At 48.3% G+C, this 21,972-nt stretch overlaps 1 protein-coding gene across 4 annotated transcripts in view; it reads right to left on the bottom strand.

The window, feature by feature from the left end:
- The window catches only part of brun (trafficking protein particle complex subunit brun), a 663,235-nt gene that overhangs the window by 80,710 nt on the left and 560,553 nt on the right, over positions 1-21,972 (bottom strand). For all 4 annotated transcript variants that reach the window (XM_070522710.1, XM_070522707.1, XM_070522708.1 and 1 more), the window contains one exon: positions 21,666-21,760. In XM_070522710.1, coding sequence (XP_070378811.1) covers positions 21,666-21,760 — 95 coding nt within the window. The remainder of the gene's footprint in view (positions 1-21,665; positions 21,761-21,972) is intronic.

Here is a 21,972-nt window from a genome sequence, read left to right as displayed (position 1 = left end):
AAACGTATCCGGCGGGCGAGGAGGACTTCCCCTCGCAAAAAGGTAAAAGGGTATAAAAGCGCGCTACCGGGGGAGACTCGCCCTCTTGGGACGCCGACGCCTTGGACTACCTGGACTGCACCTGCCGGATCCCGTGAGTGACCTCGTTTGTCTGACCCACCCAGACAACGAGGCAAGCCTTTTCCTACTTTTACTGAGAGGACGTCCCTCTGCGAGTGTTTGATATTGCTATTAGCAATAAACGTTGTTACCGTTGACACCGCTGTTTGCCTTATTCGTCCGAACCCGGCGTAGCCGCGATTCCCGCGCTACGGGTTGGGAGTACCACGGAGCGACTGCGTGGGACTAGATCCGGAGCTCGCCTTCAGCCCTAGCCGCACGCAGAGTGGAACCCCCACAAGGTAACCCAAAATTCTATTCCCCAAGATGTCGGGCCACGGCCCTAAATCACGCCGCACCCACGCTAATTCGGACCCTCTTATAATCCTTCAGTGGAATTTCCCGGGATTTCGAGTCCGGGCTGCTCTCCGGCTCTACCTAGAAACCTATCCAAATTTACCAGCGGTAGTGGCTCTCCAGGAGCTAGGCGAGCACGCCGCCCTTACAAATTATACCGTGTATCAAAGGGGCGCACAAACCGCAATATGCGTGTACCGAAATTACACTGCCAACTTGGTGGACCTAGAATGCCTTACTCGTATGCTATGGTGACTCTCCTCCCACTTGGGAAGCAGGACCCATCCATACACATTCTTAACATTTACAGTTCACGCACAACTGCCAGGGCGTACCTACTTTGGTAGCGCTGCCCGGTCGCCTCTGCTACATAGCTGCGTCCGTGTAGTACGTGTTGTGCCTACGCGATCAGCCAAAAGCAAGTTACCGCGTCGGCCACGGCGGGATCCCCCATCTCGGCTGAAATATTAGCAGTGGCAATCGCACTCGCTCCCGCGGAGCGTTCGCAAAGGGACTGGGTCGTGGTCACGGACTCCCAGGAGACATGTCGCATGTTTCTGAAGGGGCACGTGACTGCGGCTAGCCTCGCGATAATCCCCAAATCCTTCAACCACCATCATCGTCTACTCTGGTGTCCGGGCCACGCGGGTGTACAGGGCAACGAAAAGGCTAACGCGTTAGCTCGAGCGTTCACTAACCGAGCGACGGCGTCCTCTTCTAACCCCAACCGCACGCACTATCCCTCACAAGATTCCACCAATTTAAATGCCAAAGACATCCTTGCTCATCGGCGCGGAGTCCGCAGAAAATACCTGCCGCCTAACCCACAACTTAACGGGGAAGAGGCCGCCGATTGACGTAAAATATAGACCGGGGTATTCCCCCATTTAACATTGCTAAACGCCATGTATCCCACTCGTTATAGGGCCAACTGTCCTTGGTGGGGTGGCATACCTACCGTACATACAACCTGGGAGTGCACTAAGCACCCTCAAAGGCCAAATACCAGTAACACAATGAAGCAGTGGGAGGCACTGCTCGCCTGCTCCGACCTGGCAGGACAAAAGTCCTTAATTAGCCAGGTCAGGCAGGCGGCAGAGGCTACGACCACCCCTCCTTCAAATCTTTTCCATTGCAATAAAGTTTCTATCTACAGTTCACGCAAGCTGCCCAACATAACTTACACCGGCATCTTTAGTAAAGCATGCGCGGCGGCAGGCAAGGAAACACTGGTATAAGTAGGTGACTATAATGCTCCCAGCACCCACTGGGGTTACCATCGGGAGTAATGACGCAGTAGAAAATTGATGGAACTCATTTCTACCATTGGCTTTACCCTCCTGACAGACCCTACACACCCAACACGCATTGGCAACTCTGTGACTCCCGACACGTGTCCCGACCTCACACTGATCAAAAACATCAGACACGCAGATTGGCTCAACACTGAGTAAATCCTCGGCAGCGACCACTGCATTGTCCTCACCACAATCCGAATACACCCCGTGGACTCCCCGGCTGGACTAAATTCCGATCGGAGTATAGCAATTTGATGCACATCGCCCACCAGGGGTGCGACTGGAGATCATTGTTCGGCGCGTTTGTTCGGTTACCGGCGTGCGCGATTGGCCTACTCCGCACCGACGTCGCCAGCCGCGGGGCGCAGCCACGTTTTTGATGACATCAAAATGACAACACGCTCCTGTCAATTATCATGCAACCGAGCGCGTCATCTGCTAGGCGCTGAACCCGACAGGAGTTGAGAAGTTTGGAGCGATCATGCGCTCGTTACGAAACCGGCTTCGCATGGCGCGTCTGGTGGACTGGATTGGATCTAACCGGCGCCTACGGCTGTGGAATGGCACGTTCGGATCCAATTCATAGTTTAATTTGAGAAAATGGCGCTTGCGTTGGGAACTTAGGTTGTTGCGCTGGCGTTGCTCGAGGAGGAAGGAGAACGGGTGACGGTGCAAAACACATTTCAAGAAAAGGCAGAAAGCGAATTCCGGCATCGCTTTGTTTCTTGAAACACACAGTGCGTTGGTTGTACAGCGAAATCGACCCCATCACCGGTGCGCGCGAGGCACTGGAATGTTCTTGCTGTCTCTTGAAAAGCGCATCACTGTTCCAGTCGTTTCTTCTTACTTTTTTCTTCTCGCCGTGCACGACACCACCAAGGCACAACGCAGAGAAACTAATAGTTATAATTTGAACGTTGAATTTGAGTTAGAATGTTGTCCTGAATAATAGTTATAAATTACAGTAGTCACACATACAACTATTTGAAAACGTGTTTAAGCTTGAGAAGAAAAAAATGCATTTTTTATATAAAGATATAATTCATTCGAAGACGAGAAACATTTCATTTTGTAGTACACTGTCTGCAAGCAGACAACAAACAAGAGAAGTAAACTTCTTGGGAGTTCACCGCTTGCCGATTGGCTGCTCTCTCCGCCCCGTTCTCAGAAATTTTGCATACTGACACTTTGTGACGTTGCAGCAACCGAACAGAAGGCGTATCGAACAAGGATCTCCGACCACGCCCAAGGGCTATGGCACCTGGTCTCAACACCTCGTGTCGTCACTTTGTCACACCGAGCAGACGTTTCAACTTTCAGAGGCCACACCTGCAGTGGACGACCACCTTGCACCTCTGGGAGGCTTGGCACAGCCTAGTCTGCCTGGCGCCGACAGAAACACAACAGAAAACTCAAACTATGAATCGCAGCCCTTACTCTAGAAGCGGGCGAGTACGCGGCCCAGCTCGCCGATTCCAACTGGGTGGAACGCTGCAACACTGCTGCTACGCAGATGTGAAGTCGTAACAACTGGAGTCTTTTCAGGGCTCTCATAGACCATAGCCAAGCAAACATGCACAGAAACTCAAAAACACTTACAGCGTGCACTTCACGCATACGCGGGAGACACGGAGAAATTGCCACAAGCGCTCAGAGATAAATATCTCGGTCGCCAACAGGGCCCCCTCAGACCGGCGTACTCATATGCAGGCAAGGAGAATGCTGACCTGGATCGCTGCTTCCAACTCCACAATCTGAAGGCAGCCCTGTTCAAAATGAAACGAGGAATGGCGCCAGGCAAGGATCGAGTGACGCTTAGGCTTTTAGCCAACTTCCCTGACTCGGCGTGGCTTCACCTCCTCGACTATTTCAATCAGATCCGGGAGGGGCATGAGCCCCTACTCTACTCTAGAGCACATCCTATATACGAACATAATGAATCATCTCAATCCCTTATTAAATCCAAATCAGCACGGCTTGCGGCAAGGGACATCCTGTGTTACACAACTAACCGAGTTTGTTCATGAGGTATGCGAAGCTTTGTATCGTTGTAGCATCATTGACTGCATATTCATTGGTATTAAAAAGGCTTTCGTCGTAGTAGATCATAGTCCCTTAGTCCACAAGTTGCGCTGTTCAAATGTGAATCAGAAGGTTGTTGCATGGAATAGGGAATATTTAAGTTCAACGTGTCAGTATGTCACAATAAATGGAGCCAAATCAAATGTAACTTCCGTCACGTCAGGCATTACACAGGGGTCAGTTTTGGGACCATTGCTTTTTCTTATGTTCATTAATGACATATCAGCGAATATTACTTCCCACATGCGACTCTTCGCTGATGACTGTGTAGTCTACAGAGAAGTGAAAAATTCCCAGGATTCGCTTGCTTTGCAGGAAGACCTAAATACATTGCACCGGTGGTGCGAACAGTGGCACATAAATATAAATTTGCAAAAAACAGTGCACATGTGTTTCACGAGGAAAAAAAATGTACCTAATTACGTTTATAACATAAACGGCCACTTATTGGAAACTGTTCTCGAACATAAGTATTTAGGCGTGTACATCACCTCAAAACTATGTTGGCATCGACATGTTGATTATGTTGCTGGGAAAGCTTTCAAAATGTTGGCTTTTTTGCGCCGTGATACGAGAATGTTTCCGCAAGACTCTAGGGATTTACTATTTAAAACGTTTATTAGGTCCGCGTTGGAATATGCTTGTAGTGTATGGAACCCGCCGACAAAGACCGACAGACAAAAATTTGAAAGAATCCAGAACTTAGCGGCCCACTATGTTTCTGGGAATTATAGTAGATACATTAGTGTGTCTGGCATGAAACAGGAATTCGAATGGGAACCCTTTGAAGTAAGAAGAAAGCGAAGGCTTAAATTTTTTCATAACATATATTACGATAAGATTGCTATTCCTAAGGAGAAGTACATTTTTCATCCACACTACAGATCTGAGCGGGTTGATCATAACCATAAAGTGCGTGAATTCACGTCAAGAGCCGATATGTTCAAGATGTCGTTTTTTCCTCACACGGTTCGAGAATGGAATGCTTTATCTTCATTTCTTGTTAATATTACCGACAATGAAGTGTTTGCATTGTCATTGTGATTGCCCTTGTAATATTTTCTTTTGTACAACACCGCCCTTCGTCCCCCACTGTAATGCCACTGTGGCGCTGTGGGGAAATAAATAAATATATAAATAAATAAATAAATAGATTCGAAAACGGCCTTGGTTACTTTCATACACAAACTAGGCAAATCCATTAACATCGACAATCTCAGACCCATTTCTTCAACCTCCTGGGTGGGGGAGCTTATGGAAAGCATTGGTCCTAGATAGGCTCTCTGAATATCTGGAAGCCCAACACACCTTTGCAGACACCATGTACAATTTTTGCCCACATCGCTCTGCACAGGACATTCTCCTGCAACTACACCAAGATGTTATCGAACCAGTTGAACACCCCAGTGATGACAAGGTAGTCCTCGCCTTAGAGCTCAAGGGAGCTTTCCATAACGTCACCCATGACATAATTCTTACTCCCTTCCCACTGACAAACTGTGGGCATGATGCGTTCAGGTATGTTCGCCAGTGCCTCATGGAATGGCAGACATACTTCCGTATTGAAGACAAGGAGCATGGCCTATACCCCCTCGGTACGTGGGGAACACCACAAGCAGCAGTCCTCTCTCCTCTCCTGTTCAAACTTGCCATGGCTCACCTCCCCCCATTGCTCAATGACATCCCAGGCGTGCAGCTTACTATGTATGCTGACGACATCACGCTACGGACAACCCAGGGATCTCTTGGCAGCATCGAGATGCGCCTGCAACAAGCAGCGTCGGTAGTAGACGACCACACCCGTCCCTGCTGTCTCGAATGCTCACCTGCCAAAACGGAATACGTGCATCTTCGCCCTAAACCAAAGGACACCACACAAATTGAACTTTCCCTGCCTATCGGGCCTATCCCGGAACGTGATGAAATCAGAGTCCTTGGGCTCTTCATCCATACACATCGCAAGATCGACACCACCCTGTGTAAATTGCGCACGGTAGGGGATCAGGTGGGCCGTAGGGTCCACAGGGTTTTCAACAAACAGGGAGGCCTCTGGAGCAGGGATGCTCTGCGCCTCACCAACGCTTTCATGACCAGCCGGATCCTGTATTTGACCCCCTACCTGCGTCTGCGTAAATGCGACGAGGATACACTCGACTGTATATACTGTAAAGTCTACAAACATGTCCTTGACCTCCCCATCTCGACATCTAACGAATGTCTCACAGACATGGGCGTGACAAAAACATACGGGGAACTTAAAGAGGCTCATCTCAACAACCAGTACCTGCGACTTCGTACGTCTCAGGCTGGGGGAGACCTCCTACACCGTTTACACATCTCCTACACCTACACGGTAGAAGTGTGGACCACGATCCCTGAGGACTGGTGTGGTGCCCTGGTCATTCCGCCTCTGCCCGAAAACATGACTAAGGAGACCCACGATGGTAGGCGTATAGCGCGGGATAACGCTCTACAGCAACGCTATAGCTCACGCATGGGAGTCTTCTACACAGATGCATCCTGCCCATCATCACGGCGGGTGGTACATGGCCGCTGTTGTTCACCAAAACGTACCTATTCAGGGGCTCACTTTTCGAGCTCCAGACATCACACACACGGAGGAAGTCGCCATAAGCTGCAGCGGACCCCACATCTCGGATCATCATTTCGAACTCGAGAGGTGCGTGCCAAAATCTAATCTGGGGTTGCATCACCGAACGCGCAGCCCAAATTCCTAAACGATGCTACTATCTAGATCGCCCGCACCTGCGTACAATCATCTGGACCCCTGGCCATACAGGGCTAGGTGAAAACGAGGCTGCCGATGCCTCCGCCCGCGCCCTAAATTACTGGGATCCGCCTCGCCCTCCACTGCCTGATATTTCAGCACTCAATCCGGCTACATTCTTCAAAGAAATAATGGCCCTCTACAAATCGCACAGGCTCAAATTCCCGCCCCCATCATCGGGCCTAAAGACGACAGATGAGAGCTGGCTCCTCCATCTCTACACCAACATATCGTGCCCAGCAATACTCAAACACTTTAACCCGCCATTCTCCGGGGCGTGCCCACACTGTGACCATCCGTTCGTAGACCCCTTCCACATGGTGTGGGCCTGCTCCTCAAACCCGGCAGACCACCACACCCCTTCCCATTCTCCCCTACCCTAGAGAGCGGGGAGGCTGCCCTGTTCGCATGAATGGATGGATGTTATGACGGTCCCCTTTGGAACGGGGCATTGGGTTGTGTCACCAAGTTTTTGCTATTATACTGCCTAATGGTTTACCTAGGTTAAACAATAAAGAAAGAAAAAGAAAACGCAATGAACTCCCACAACCAAATTGTCTGATTCTCTACTGTGAACTGTTCTTTTGTACGTCTACGTTTTTTGTCGTTTCCCTACTTTTCTTCCACCAATCCTCCAATCGCCTCTTACTAATCCCTATTGCAGACATGCTTATTTTTCCACTGCTTTCGCTGAACCCAAGGGCTTCAAGGAGGCCAGTGGTGCCTCAATCGACCGCTGGGTAGGCGTCTTCACATTCTAATAAAACATGCTCCATAGTTTCCCTAGCATTACCGCAGCAAGCACATGGTTATTCTTCCTTCTTATATCTCGCTTTATAGGTGAGTGTTCCAAGGCATCCCAATCTCGCTTCGAAAAGTAATAAGCTTCCCTTTGAATTATATTAAATTGTTTCTTTCCTGATTTTGTTTTTTCCTCTTAAGTAGTTACTCATGGCAGGTTTCTTTTCCATTGTCGCCACCCATGAGATTATTTCAGCCTCTACGACTTTCCGCTTGACGTTCTGTCTTGCTCTGTTTCCCACCCTACAGGCCGCATGCTTGCTTTCTAGTTTTTTTCCTCCACTGTGAATCAATGTTTTTTTGCACAGATACCTCAATACTCTCCCAGCCCAATTGCTTTCTTCCATATTCCTCAGTCATTCTTCATACTCAATTTTATTGCGAGCTTCCCTCACATGAAAACTAGTTGAGCCCATATCACCCTGCACATCTTCATTTGTAGTCTCCCCGTGAGCGCCCTATGCGAGGCGACCCACTGACCTTTGGTTCCCGTCGAGTCCTGATTGTGCCCCTGCTTTAACGCAAACAACCGCGTTTCCAAAAGTAAGCCTGGGAACCCTTACACTTTTTCACGCACCTCGGAGCACCTCGTACCTATTGTATCCCCATAGCGCTCTGTGCTTCATTATGGCTGCATTTCTCTTCCCCTTCACTGTTATTGTTTTAACGCGATAGCGTTAAGGAGCTCGTGTCGCAGAAAAGCCGGTGTCGGCGTCCGCGGCGTTAGCCGTGAGCGATAAATCACGGCAGGCACTTCATAAATAAAAAGCAACTTCGAAGATGGTGTATATCGGTAATTATGAGCCTGTAACTTACAGAAGTCGCATTTACACGGGTAGCGAAGTACGTTTCCGCAACATTTCTTCTGTGCTTACCGCACACGCAGAGCCATCTTGCGGCAAACACAGAAGACCCCCTCCTGGGTGGGAATCGAACCAGGGTCTCCGGAGTGTGAGACGGAGACGCTACCACTCAGCCACGAGTTTTCTTTATTTATTGCCTGTTTTGTACTTCTATATCAAACAACAAATGACATTTGCGAAAACAAGACAAATTTGCAAGTTTTCAGCACCAAGTGTCAGCCTTATAGGGCTGACTATTTTAGAATTCTTTGAGCGCGGTCAAGGGTCCCACCCTTGACAGCCACGCAGGTAAACAATCTTGTGCTTTCTGAATTTCCACAAATCTCGACATGCATTCTCAGAAAAGCATTCGTGCAGGCCGAGCATTGGGATCGCAGTGATACCCCGCCATACGGGCGCGTCATAGACAGTGAAGGCCAACTAGCATAATAAGGTCCAATGGCAGTCCATCATCGTTTTCTATAGATAAATATCTAATACCCTGTGGATCTAAAGGAAAGTCCTTTTTGATAGTCCTCTGAAGTAAATCCCAAAAGAAGACACCCGCCCAACAATCTAGAAATACATGATCTATAGTTTCTGGTTTCTTACAGATCAAGCAATCCGAGCCCCAGGGTAAGAAAAACCCACGATCTTCTAAAAAGGTTTTGACATTCAACGTACCCGTGTGAAGCTTAAAAAAGAAAGACTTGGTCTCTGGCGTTACTTGCATTCTTTTCACTCGCTTAAGCACGTCTTGCCCTTGACCTCCACTGTATATGGCCCTGTACATTGGCACAGGGAGAACTACATCGCATACATCTTTGTACAATGTTTTACGTTTCACTGAAAAAGGTACTCATTTGAAAATCTAACGGACAAAAACCGTACGCTTAAAATAACTTCTTTAAGAAATCCACAAACAGGACCGCTCATATTGTCTGTGCAGACTACATAGCCAGGTAACGCGCTCCTTAGCCTCACTTGACAAACCGTGCGCAAGAAAGGATCGCTTAAGTCGCGGAAAAATAAAAACCGGTTTACTACCTGTCGTATAAAAAGGTGTGTCATTCCCAAACCTCCGTCTTTAACTCGCCTGAACAAATTCGTTCGACTGCATCGTTCCCAGTTCGAAGCCCACACAAATATTGCGAATACTCGGTGCAACTTCTGTATATGTACCCTTGAACAATGCAATACCTGCATGACATACCATAATTTTGCGACAAAAATAGATTGCAGACTGTAGCTCTTGCAAACATGGACAGATGTCCAGCTTTCCACTTGTTCGCTTTTATCTGTGTGTCTCTTGTTTGATCTTGCCAATACTCATCGTTATTTTTGTAATATTCCAGCGGGACGCCTAGGTATTTAACGGGTGTCGTCAGCCACTTGACATTGGCGAAAGTGACCGGGGTGGAAGGCCATTCTCCGTGCCAGAAGCCAAGACACTTTCCCCAGTTTACCATGCTTCCAGTTACCTTGCCAAAACCCTTCACTACAGCGATAGCTGCAGCTACACTCTCTTTATCTGTACAACAAACTGCGACGTCATCCACATACGCCAGAATTTTAACTTCCGATGCATTTAATCTGAAGCCGTGAATGTTGCTGCTTTCAATGATCGCTAGGCACATTGTTTCTATGTATATACTGAACAGAAGGGGACTCAGTGGGCAGCCCTGGCGTACAGAACCCTTTAGGTTAATGGGGGCCCCCACTGACTTGTTAATGAATCGCGTAGTGCAGTTCCGGTACGCCAAAGCTACCCCATCTCTAATGATGGATCCGACATTAATGTGGTCTAGGGTGTGGTCCATATTGCGTCATTAGCAGCCACTACTGCTCTTTGTACGTGACTGTCAGGTACAGACGCCCAAATCTTTAACTGGTGTGCGGGAGCGGCGACTTTTCCGGGCGCCAGCGCCGTATGACGCGGCGAGGCTGGAAACAGCCTAGTAGACGATGGGCCCAGCTGAGCGGGCTTTGTCCGCATGCGCTTAGCTTCAGACTGTTTCCAGCCTCGCCCCGTCAAACGGCGCTGACGCACGGAAAAGTCGCCGCTCCCGCACACCAGTTAAAGATTTGGGCGACTGTACAGGCACCTCCGGCGCCGTGCGCACCACAATCTGCACCTGAGGGGATAGCTCGCGCAAGTCGTCCACCCCCTTTGCCATGTGCTGAGCTAGTCCTGTCCCTTTTCTGTTTAGGACGTCATTTAGCCCACCTGCTGCTATGACAAGGTTGCGCACGTGGACATTTTCCGCTAGCTTTTCATTTGCTCGCTCCATGACAGAACCCAGTGTCCGCCCTGGAAATGTCCCTACTGCCACTATTTTATCGCCTTTCACCCTCTTCACAATTGATTCTGAGCACGTAGCCAGGTTTGAGTCGCCAGCGATAATCACCCTTTCACTTTCTCCTACCTCTCCCTGCGTCCCTTTGTCCTTTCCCGCGTGATTCAGACTCGACAAGGGGCATTGTCCCTCCTGCTCCTGCTTTTTCCACATGGCGGCCTAAAGGTGGGCGCCACTCTTTCCAGCTAACCCTTCACTACGCTGCAGGCATTCCACGTACTTTGCTAGCACTCCCTCGAACGAAAAAACTAGTCCAAAACACAAAGGACAAGAGGAGAGGTTCACACCACAACGACTGGACTATCAACTGAGGTTTAATAGAATCGGTGTAGTCCCAGCAAGGCCAGTAGAGCATGCACAACTGCATCATCGCTAATCACATAGCATGAAAAGACAAGAAACGTTTCTATCGGAAACAACTTAGAAATTCAAATTCTTTTTCAAGTAAACGCACCAAAGTTGTACTAACGCAGTCATCACCTAATAAACTGATGTAGTACGCTTCCAAGATTTCTCGCTCTTCTTTGCCCTTGCCCCTACCAAGAATCGTCACATTGCTAAACAAAGAATAACAACCACACTCATTGCAATGGCGAGGCAAGTTTCACCGTTATCTGACCCAAGGGAGGAGTGGTGCTCACGCAGGCGGTCATTAATACATCGACCGGTTTGGCCTATGTAAAATCTTTCGCACGTGAGAGGGAACTTATAGACAACCCCTGCAGCACATCCCGTGAAACGGTTTTCATTCTGCGTTGTGCAAACATGGTTCCTTACCCTGCCTCGAGAAATGCGCGAGCAGAGACCCGAAAGCTTACAAGGGGCAGAAAACACAGCACTTACTCCCTGCTTGGCGGCAACCTTCTTGATATTGTGGCTCACTTTATGCACATACGCATAACTTCAAGTTTCCTACGTTCAGTAGCCCTACCATCTACCAGCTTCGTACCTTCCTTCTTTAGCCTCTGAAGCAGCGATTCAGCCACCGCTTTCAAAAGAGGCGGAGGGAACCCTGCGGCTTCTAAACGTTGAGATTGTGCGTCAATGCTACTTTTAATGGCGCGGTGACAGCTTCTTTCAAATGCATTGCGGAAACAATTGATCGCAATCCCTCTTTTTACAATCTTTGAATGTGCAGAGCCAAATGGTAAAAGTGCTTTCTTGCCTCTAGATGAAAACATGCAGCACAAATGCCCGTGATCAAAGAATGTTAGTTGCAGTTCTAGGAACCTGATGGAATGATTGCTAGGAAGTTCATGACTGAAATTAAGAGTGCGTGAAGAAGCTTTAAAAACAGTCAATACATCGCCTACTGCTGCGGGCAGAGTGTCATTGGGTAAAAGCTCTAAAAGTACTTGAATATCGTCCACATACCTAAAAACTTTGCATACACGCTTGTTTAGAAGGAAGCCTTGAAGTTTCCTGTCAAATTTTGCTAAAAATACCCGGGAAAGCACTGGGGCAACACTAGAGCCAATACATATTCCAACATTCCATATTCCATATTCTAATGTTGCCCCAGTGCTTTCCCAGATATTTTTAGCAATAAGTGCAAAGTGCGCGGGGTAAGAAAAGTGCGAGTTTGTAGTTGTCGCCACAGTATTTCTCGCTGGCGCGTTCTAGACACAGAGAGAGGTGGATACAATAGGCGTTCGTTTCTGTAACGTGTGCAAAATTCATGGAATGTGACGAGTGCGTCTTTATTGGTGTGTTGTTGGGAGTCATTGGGTTCTAGAGTTAGGCCCATATTTGCGGCCACTCGGTCCGTGAATCCTCGAGCAGCGGCATGAGCCATTTCGTTGCCATGGAGTCCTTGATGTACTGGAATCCATACGAGAGCGATGTCATTTTCTGGCGGGTGAGCTACAAGTAGAGAGTGCGCGAGGTTGTTAATGTAGCCATTACTGAAGTTCCGGATAGCAGTCTTAGAGTCACTAATAATGACGTAGCAATCGGGTAGCCCCTATGCAAGTGCAATGGCAGCCTCTTCCGCGTCACCCGCCGAGGTGGTCTCGACTGATGCTGAACAAACAGTGTTACCACGGTTGTCTACGACCGCTATAGCATAACGATGTTTAGGGGTGTACGCTGCAGCGTCCACATAGCCTGTCTCCACATAGCATCCGTCAGCGTGTCCATAGCTGCGTTGTAGCGCCTTGGCTCGAAGTTTGCGGCGTTTGACGTGAAATTCGGGGTGCATGTTTCTGGGTAGGGGCTGGATGTGGTAATGGCCGTGCATGTTCGGAGGAAGTTGATGTCGCTTGCTCTCGTTGAATGGTGGAGCATGATGAAGTTGTCTCAGGATCTCACGCCCAGCTTCAGCGGTGGTGAGTCTATGATATTGCGATGATAGATGGGCTTCGGTTAATTCTTGAAGGGTACTTAGTGTGGCGGTGGCCATCACCCTTTGTGTGGATGCTCTAATTGGAACACCAAGAGCGACTTTGTGTATTTTGCGAATCAAGCAATTCACGGTATCCTCTTCCTGCCTAGAGAGTGAGAAATACGGTAGTGCGAAGGTGATTTTGCTGAAGACGCAAGCCTTGATTAGCTGAATTAACTCCTTCTCTCGAAGCCCTCCGTGTTTGTTGGAGATCCTCCCTATCAGGCGGAGCGTATTATCTACCGTCGTTTGTAGTGCTTGCAAGATATGCTGATTTGCTCGGTTGCATTGGAAGTGTAATCCTAGGACCCTTATCCTGTCTACTTGGGGTATAGGGTACCCTTCAATTATGAGTTGCATATTCGGGGGTGAAGTCCTGAAGCGTCTTGTGGGGCGCAGAAGGAGAAGCTGTGATTTGGTGGAGGAGCACCTGAGATTCAACTCGTGACCTACTTGTTCGACTTGATCGATTGCGGCTTGGAGGGTGTCTTGGATGTGCCCGTCAGAACCTGCGGTCATCCACAGCGTAATATCATCCGCGTACAGTGTGAATCGGAGGTCGGGAACCTTCTTGAGAGTGAAAGCTAAAGGTCGCATAGCCAAATTGAAGAGGAGGGGGGAAAGTACTGCCCCTTCGGGCGTGCCAGTGCTTCCTAAACTTATTTGGCCAGATTGTTTGCTGCCTAACTGTAGCGTCGCAGTGCGCTCCGTGAGGAAGCTGCGTATATAGCGGTAGATTCGCTCCCCGCAGTGTATACTGCTAAGTTCACGTAGTATGGCCAAGTGGGACACGTTGTTGAAAGCGCCCTTGAGGTCGAGGTCGAGCAACGCTTGTGTGTGACGTGCGTCGCTCGGTCCGATAATGTCTTCTTTGAGCCTTAGCACGACATCCTGACAAGAGATTTGCGAAAGCCAGTCATTTCTGAAGGAAACAACTGATTATGTTCGATGTATTTGGAGAGGCATAGGTGGATTACGTACTCCAAGATCTTTCCTATGCATGAAGTCAGAGAAATTGGACGAAAGTTATCAATGTGAATTGGCTTATTCGGCTTTGGAATGAAGATCACTTTGGCTGCTTTCCATTGTTGGGGTATCTCTCCCTTTTCGAGACAGTTGTTGTAATACTCGGTGAGTTTGCGTATGGATTGCTCATCGAGATTGCGAAGCGTTTTATTAGTCACAGAGTCTGGGCCTGGTGCCGTGGTGGTTCGCACTTGGTTGAGGGCATGTCGAACCTCCGCTTCTGTGATGGGGCTGCAAAGCTCCTCATAGGGTTCACCAGCATAGTCGGGCATGGGTATTTGCGTAGGAGGGGGCATATGTTTGGAGGCCAGGTTGCTGAACATGGTCGGCAGGTCGGCTGCATGCTCATGCAGCAATTTACTCGTCTGGTGGTTATTGTGCGTCCTAGACGTGGTGGGGTCGAGCAGGTGCCGGCGCAATTGCCAGGTCTTTTTAGTGCTGAGATTTCCATGCGCTAGCTCCTTCGCAAACCTGAGTTCATTGCTGCGCCGCCAATTTGATAGCGTATTGTTGGAGCTGAGTATAATTTGGCGATTCGGATTCGGAGTTTGTGATTGTAACGTGCTGTTAGCCATTTCCTAAATAAAGCTTGCTTCGCTTCCCACATGTGTAGTAGCTTGGAATCAATTGTGGCCAAGGGTGTGTCTAGCGGGAGAGTGGTGGTATGGGCCTCTACGTCTGTCCGCAAGGCATTCGCCTATCGCTCAATGTGGGTAATGGTTTCTTCGTTAGTGTTGCAGCGAGATTTTCTGAATTCCATCCAATTCGTAAGCATTAGTGGTTTCGTGGCTAACGGTCTGTACTTAAAATCTACACGGAGTTCGAGGATGTAATGGTCGCTTCCCAAGTTGTTTTGGAGGTTTTGCCACGTCGCCTGAGTGATGCGGTCAGTTAGGGTGAGGTGGGGGGATGTATCTCTACTGACGCTATTTCCTAGCCGGGTAGGAAGAGTGAAGTCATTGTAGATGGTGAAACCTTGATTTTGTATGTGCTGCCATAGAGCTCTTCCCTTAGAAGTGGATGCGGAGTGGCCCCGTATTTGATGGGGGGCATTGAAGTCGTCCGTTACGACTAGCGGCTGTTTATTGGCGTTAGCTTTGGCCTGGGCAAGCATGTTCTCAAAGCAGTGTTGTCGAGCATCGGGAGGGCTATAAACATTCAACACGCATAGGGTGGGTTGTGTGTGGCTTTGAGGTAGAATTTTGATGAAATCGTGGGGGATTTCAGTACTGCTGAATGTGTCCCGTTTAACAGAAAGATGTCGCCTTGCAAGTACGGCAGTGTTGGGCTTGTCTATGTGAGGGTCTTGAAACATATTGTATCCAGGTAGCGTGACTTTCCCGTGTGTTTCCTGCAAGGCTATAATGTCAGGGAGCTCGTTAAGACTTTGTAGAAATAGTATTAGACATGCGCGCTCGTTGCGGAAGCCCCTGCAGTTCCTCTGCCAGATGACTAGACTACGGGCTGGCTTCATCATTATTGTCATTTTGAAGGACAGGAACTTGTGACGTCGCGGAGTGTCTTCCCCAGCTGTCGATTAGCTCTTGGTACGGGCAAAACTGTGCAGATGCCTCACAAACAAATGCATCATGCTTGCTCTGTAGCCGATTTTCAAGGGTAACAAGTTTGTTTTCCAGGATGTCCATGCGGTCAGAGAGGACGAATATGGCGTTTTCAACGGTGTTCTCGGTGCCTGTTATTTCGGCATTCTTCCTTTTTGCGGGTGGGGGCTGCGTGTGATGAAGGCAGCATTGGAGTTGCGGCTTCCGTCATAGCAGTGGATGCAATAGTGTCCATTTCTTCTGTCGGAGGACGTGTGAGTGTGGGCGGAAGCGTTTGTGGGAGTGGTTTGGAAGTAGCAGCAGGAGTGTCAGTGATATTGATGGGGGGGGGGGGAGCATTGCTTTCAGCTGCTTGATTTCATGACTGTTTTAAACACTCCTCGGACGATGCTACTTTACGCCTCTTCGTCCTCCGCGACGGTACTCTGTACCGTCGCAACCTTCATTCGGACGGCTTTCAGTTCCTACTTGTAATACCTAAACACCTCCGCTCCACCATTCTAGAAGAGCTCCAGGACACACCAGCGGCAGGACATCTCGGCGTATCTCGAACCTATGACCGTGTACGTCGCCGTTTTTTTTTCTGGCCGGGTCTTGCTCGTTCCGTACGACGTTACGTCGCCGCTTATGAACTTTACCAAAGACACAAGAAGCCTTCCTGCAGCCACTCGACATCTGTACCTGCATCTCGACATCTGGTTACGTGCAGCCACTCGACATCCCTGCCGAGCCCTTTCATCGTGTCAGATTAGACCTTCTCGGCCTATTTCCGGAATCTACATCAGGAAACAAGTGGGTTGCAGTAGCGGCGGGCTACCCGACCCGCTACGCCCACGCTCTTCCGACCAGTTGCGCAACTGATGTTGCGGACTTCCTCCTACATGATATCATTTTGATGCATGGTGCTCCGCGTCAATTGCTAACAGACCATGGCCGTACGTTTTTGGCCAAAGTCATCGACGACATCATGCGTGCCTGCTCAATACGGCATAAATTTACTACCTCCTACTAACCCCAAACAAACGGCCTCACTGAGCGCTTGAACCGCAGCCTTACAGACATGCTATCCAAATACGTTTCCGACGACCACCGTGACTGGGGCCTGGCTCTACCTTACATTACCTGTGCATACAACTCTTCCCGTCTCGAAACTGCTGGCTTTTCCCCGTTTTATCTCTTGTATGGCCGCGAACCAACGCTACCACTGGACACTGTGCTTCCGTCCGCGACAGCTTCAACTAGCGATTATGCCCGTGATGCAATCGCCCATGCTGACCATGCTCGCGAACTAGCGCGCGCTCGTCTACAAGTGTCTCAAGAGAAGCACAAGCAACGCTACGACCTCCGTCACCGTGATGTCCATTTTGTGCCCGGCAGCCTCGTGTTGCTTTGGTCACCTTCGCGTAAAGTTGGCCTTTGTGAAAAACTGCTTTCTTGTTACACAGGCCCACATCAAGTGCTCCGCAAAGTGACCGATGTCACCTATGAAATCATTCTAGCCACGCCCTTTACGCCCTCCGCTGTGACAACCAGTGACATTGTCCGGGTCGCCCGACTCAAGCCCTACAACTCTCCACCCGCCTTGGATATTTATGAATACTTAGTTTAGCGCAAAACGACAGACACAAGAAAGACGACAGGACAAGGCCGTTTTTTTGCGCCTTGTCCTGTCGTCTTTCTTGTGTCTGTCGTTTTGCGCTAAACTAAGCATTCATGGATTCGCACCAACTAGCCCGCCAACCCATTGTGCTGAACTATCTTGGATATTTAACAGCCCCGTGACGGTGCTTTTGCCGCCGGGGAGGGGGGGGGGGTAGTATTACGATATCATCGAGCGATGCTCAAGAGACGAGCCGCCGCGAGAACGAAGTTGGTCGGTGCGCTTGGGGCGAGCGAGTGTCAGCCTGGCTGCCTGGCTCCAGTGTATATAGCCTGTAAATAGCCTCTTCTGTCTGTGTCTTTCCACACGCAACAATGTATTCACAAGGACTGGGGCAATTACGTCTACGACATATTTCACAGCTAGGTTTTATTTGAATTTCGTCGATATCTCTACTGCTGCTGTTGTTTAAATTTGTGATTATTGAAATGACTTCGTGTACTATGGCTGCAGAAATAAGAAAGAAATAAGAAATACTGAAATCCCATTTCATTGGTCAAAAACATTTTTGTAGGTGAAATGCACAACAAATTTGTAACAGGAGAAGTAAAACAAACTCATTACACTTTCAGCATTGAGGGCTGGGCTATCTTTATAGCTGTTGCAGCCTAAAGTCTTTCTCGAGCACCTCCTCATGGCATTTCCCCTATTGAGGCTGAGCAAACGTTCAACTTCACCCCTATATTTTTTGACACGGTGTAACGAAACTGGGTGTGGGCCTTTTTAACTTTGCTGAAATATTTTTCACACTCTGCACTATGCGAAAGTGTCAAAATACTCAATATCACATTTGAAAGCTTGGCGTACTTAGAACTACAATCTATTTCCCAAAAATCAGAGACCACACACCACTGCTAGTCAATCCTATCCAGAGAAGTTACCTCAGCAGGTAGATCTAATAGAAGATGGCTGAATTCGGCTTGAGTGTCATCCAGAGCGGAATCTATACATTGCCCCTTTTCAAGCAGCACTGGGACAGCAACACTGGGACATCGTCGGTCACGCACTTGAGGTCAGCAAACCTGGCATGCACAACCTGGCTAGTTCAACAGTTTTTAGCAGCTCACATTCAGTATATTGTATTCGACTACTGCAACAAAGAGCCTTCTGATCTACACAAAATACTCTTACTTGGGTTCGTTTTTCACGTTTTGCAAACTCTTCATTCAGCCTACCAACTGCAAGATCTTTGTCATTTATTTCGTTGGGAGAATGCTTCTAGTCGACATGCGTGAGCAGATCAGTTTGTTTCATCACTGACAGTTTAACAAACCGTAGCATCTGATCTCTCGGGAGGTTGTTCAGAACCTCCTGAAGCAGATGTATTTGCAGGGCACCAGACTGTAGAAACACGTTAAGCTTCTTGAACTCTGGTACAATTGAAAGCAAAAAGTGACAATATGCCTTGCTGACATTCGATGATATAAACATGAATGGTCGTTCTTTTCGATCTAGAATGTTGCTACCTAGACTTCGGATTCACTTGGTAGGAGTTTTACTGGATGCAGGGGCACTGCTGTCCAGTCTTGGTCTCATTATATCGGGTCCACTGTCTGCTTCCTATCCATCTTACTGAGGGTCAGTGTTGGTTCACTTGCTTTGCCAGGCAGCTTCAAGATTTGGTTAGATGGCCTTATTTCACAGTGGAGGGAGCTAAGTAGTGGCTGCCACTGCTACACAAACCGTTTACGCCCCTGCCCACAGACAGCCACATAGTGTGCACATGCTTCAAGATTTTCTTCGATTCTATGTCGTGAAGAGACTGGAAAGCTTTCAGCTTGTCCTTTCTTGTAGAGCTTTTGTCGAGGTAGTAGTAAATATCCACTAGTGTCTCATTCACATTCATTGAAAGGCATGCTGTGCCTTATTAAATGGCTACAACATACTCAGATGGCATCATTCTCACGTTTTTCTTTGAGAACCACAGCAGCTCCATTCTTCGATCCAACCATGGCAGCCAATTGTCACACCCCATGGCGATGTAGTTCTGCAGCGATATGCTATTCTCGCCTAGCCTGACCACAACAAGCGTTTCTTTCCGTGGAGTCACCTCCAAAAGCAGGCATAGAAAAAAGGTACTGCAAACAATATTGCCGCAAAACGACACCACGATCGGATAAAGTTTTGCATTGTTTCCAATGTGATTGCTCCCGTTTGTCACGACCGAAAATGGAGCACGCCTTAGATCGCTAATCACATCGTTCATTGCTTTGGTGCCCATTCCTTTCAGGATTGCAGCAGAAGCATAGCTCTTGGCTATCTTTCAATCTAGGAACATTTTCTGAATGAGTTCTCTGGCGTGGTCAGCAGCTGTGAACGGCACATTGTATTCAACCATGAACACACTGCAGCAAAAAGGCATTCAGAGCAGTAGTATGGAGACCTGCTGATCGGCTGCACAACCATCAAAGCTACCCATTTGAGTTCACTAGTTTTGCTCAGTCCTTGTGTTTCTTTGTGCCCAGATGTAATAGAATGTCCCAGCAACCAGCATGCGAAATATTAACATTACAGCAGCACAACCCACAGAATGCATGCCTTCGTGCGACTTCTTGTTGAATGGTTAGTCAGCCGAGTAACTGGAGATAAATACTTTAATGTACTTCTTTTCCGACACTGCGTTACTTGCATGGGATTGTGTGCCACAGCACTGGCAGAATGCATGATAAAGTAATAGGGTTAGCTAAAGCTAGCTCGTATTTCCGCAAATGATCATTGGCTTTGGATACAAGTCTGGTCATCATGTTCAGTGTTGCCGACATGACACCATGAGCAGGCTAGATTTAGGAGTTATAGCAACTCAATGAACCAACGCACAGTGCATTCACATGTTCTGAACAGAGAAACTAGAAAATTGTAAAAATGTAAGTGTTGACAAGGTACTCGTAAAAATGTGCAAGAAATCTGGCCCTTTACAATAATACCGCAAAACTTGGTAGGTATGCATTGTGTACATTTACAATTTATTCAACTATAAGACAAGGTTTTTAACATGGAAGTGTTTTATGCCGGGGTCCACAATCAACTTCCTGTAACAGATGTGACATAGGTGCTAACGCGTAAAATATGCTTTCTCTTGAGAGGCATGACACCGCCACCTAGGAGCGGTGAAGTGAAGTACTGCACCATGACACTAACGAGCGCCGACAGTGAGCACTTCAGTAATCTCAGCGCAGCGGAGGCTCCAACGTGGTGTAGCCTTGTGTAGGCAGTGTCGGCTTTCTGCTGAGGTGACGACGTAGTTTCCGCACAGTGTCCGATTAGCCTGTGACGCCTCTGTCACCTACAGAGGGCAGCTTCAACATGCATCAGCAGTTCTCACACACCGCCCACTGCTTTCCTTGCGATGGCACCAACTAAGAAAGCTGCTGTGCGAAGCAGCGCAGAAAGGCAACAACATAGATGGGCGAATCTCGCTTTGGTCTGGCGAGACAGGGCAGCATGAAGCAGAACGCCTTCGTGCATTTGCGGTGCATGCTGCGAACTCTGCCCCTCGTATTGCTGAAGCTGAGCCCGTCGCAACTCAACTGGCTGCCCAAGACACTACGGGACAAGACCAAAATCCTCGTACCTTCACCAAAGCGACTTGGCAGCAGTATGGCGCTTGCCAAGCAAACCTGCAACACGGTCGTCGGCCCGCAAATTGTGCCCCTTTTGCTGCTGCAGATTGCGAGCTCATAAGGCATGGAAATATGCAATAGTTTCTTTGAAGACACATTTCACTTTCGTGTTCTACCAGTTCCTATGACAGAGGGTTCAACCATATCTTTTTCCTAAAATCCCTCCCTAACCCCAGTCACCCCCCTTATACGAGAGGCTGATAGATTAAGTTACTATTTCTATATCGCAGCCGCAGCACCACATTTCCGATAATATTTTCGATGGCAGCACGAACTGTAGCAACTAATAAGCCTTGGAAAGCAGGGTGGTGCTGTATTTTTGCGCGTATAACCAATGCCAAGAATACAAAAAAAATGTAACAGTAAAGGCATGGTGTAAGTTATGCTTGAAAACTACAGTGAGAAATTGAACAGTACGAAACGGAAGACAAGACGGACAACGCACTGATGTGTGAAGCGCTGAACTGTAACTTATGGCAGCACAGTGTGTGCTCCCATAAAGCCAAACCATAAGGCAAAATTTGTACTCCCATGAAGTCACAACTCCAGGTGAAATTCGCTGTAACCCTCACTGATTATTCTGATTACTATGGAGGCTTCCAATTATTTGGTAATTAAGGCAATCCCCGTCAAGTCTGAATAATCAGTTATATCTACTCAATATGGCCTCATATTAGTGTGCATACTTAAGTTTTTTTTCTGGGTCTCTCAACTGCACCCTCGCTTTATAATGCACAACTGCCATGCTTCACAGGGCTTCGCATCAAAGGCAATGCACGCCACAACTCACCCCACTGCAAAGGTGACTGGAGGATGGTGTCCAGCATGTGCGATGTCCAAGGCACCTCGTCCAAGCTGGCTTCACCGCCACGCTCCAAAGAAGGGTGCAACAAGCGGTCAAGGGAAAAAGAACGAGACTAGAAATGCAACTGTTAAATTTAGTTTCCCGTTTCATCAACAATCCACTCTCCCAGCAACTGCTTCGTTTTGCATTAGTCATCCCATGCAAGCAAATTTCCTGACCTCATCACACCATAATAATGAAAACACAGTGCAGTAAGGACAAAGGACAAGTGAAGACAGGACAAGCAAACAAA

This window comes from Dermacentor albipictus, chromosome 7, assembly GCF_038994185.2.
Source record: "Dermacentor albipictus isolate Rhodes 1998 colony chromosome 7, USDA_Dalb.pri_finalv2, whole genome shotgun sequence".
In the NCBI taxonomy this organism is placed as follows: Eukaryota; Metazoa; Arthropoda; class Arachnida; order Ixodida; family Ixodidae; genus Dermacentor; species Dermacentor albipictus.
This window is presented reverse-complemented; position numbering and strand designations above follow the sequence as displayed.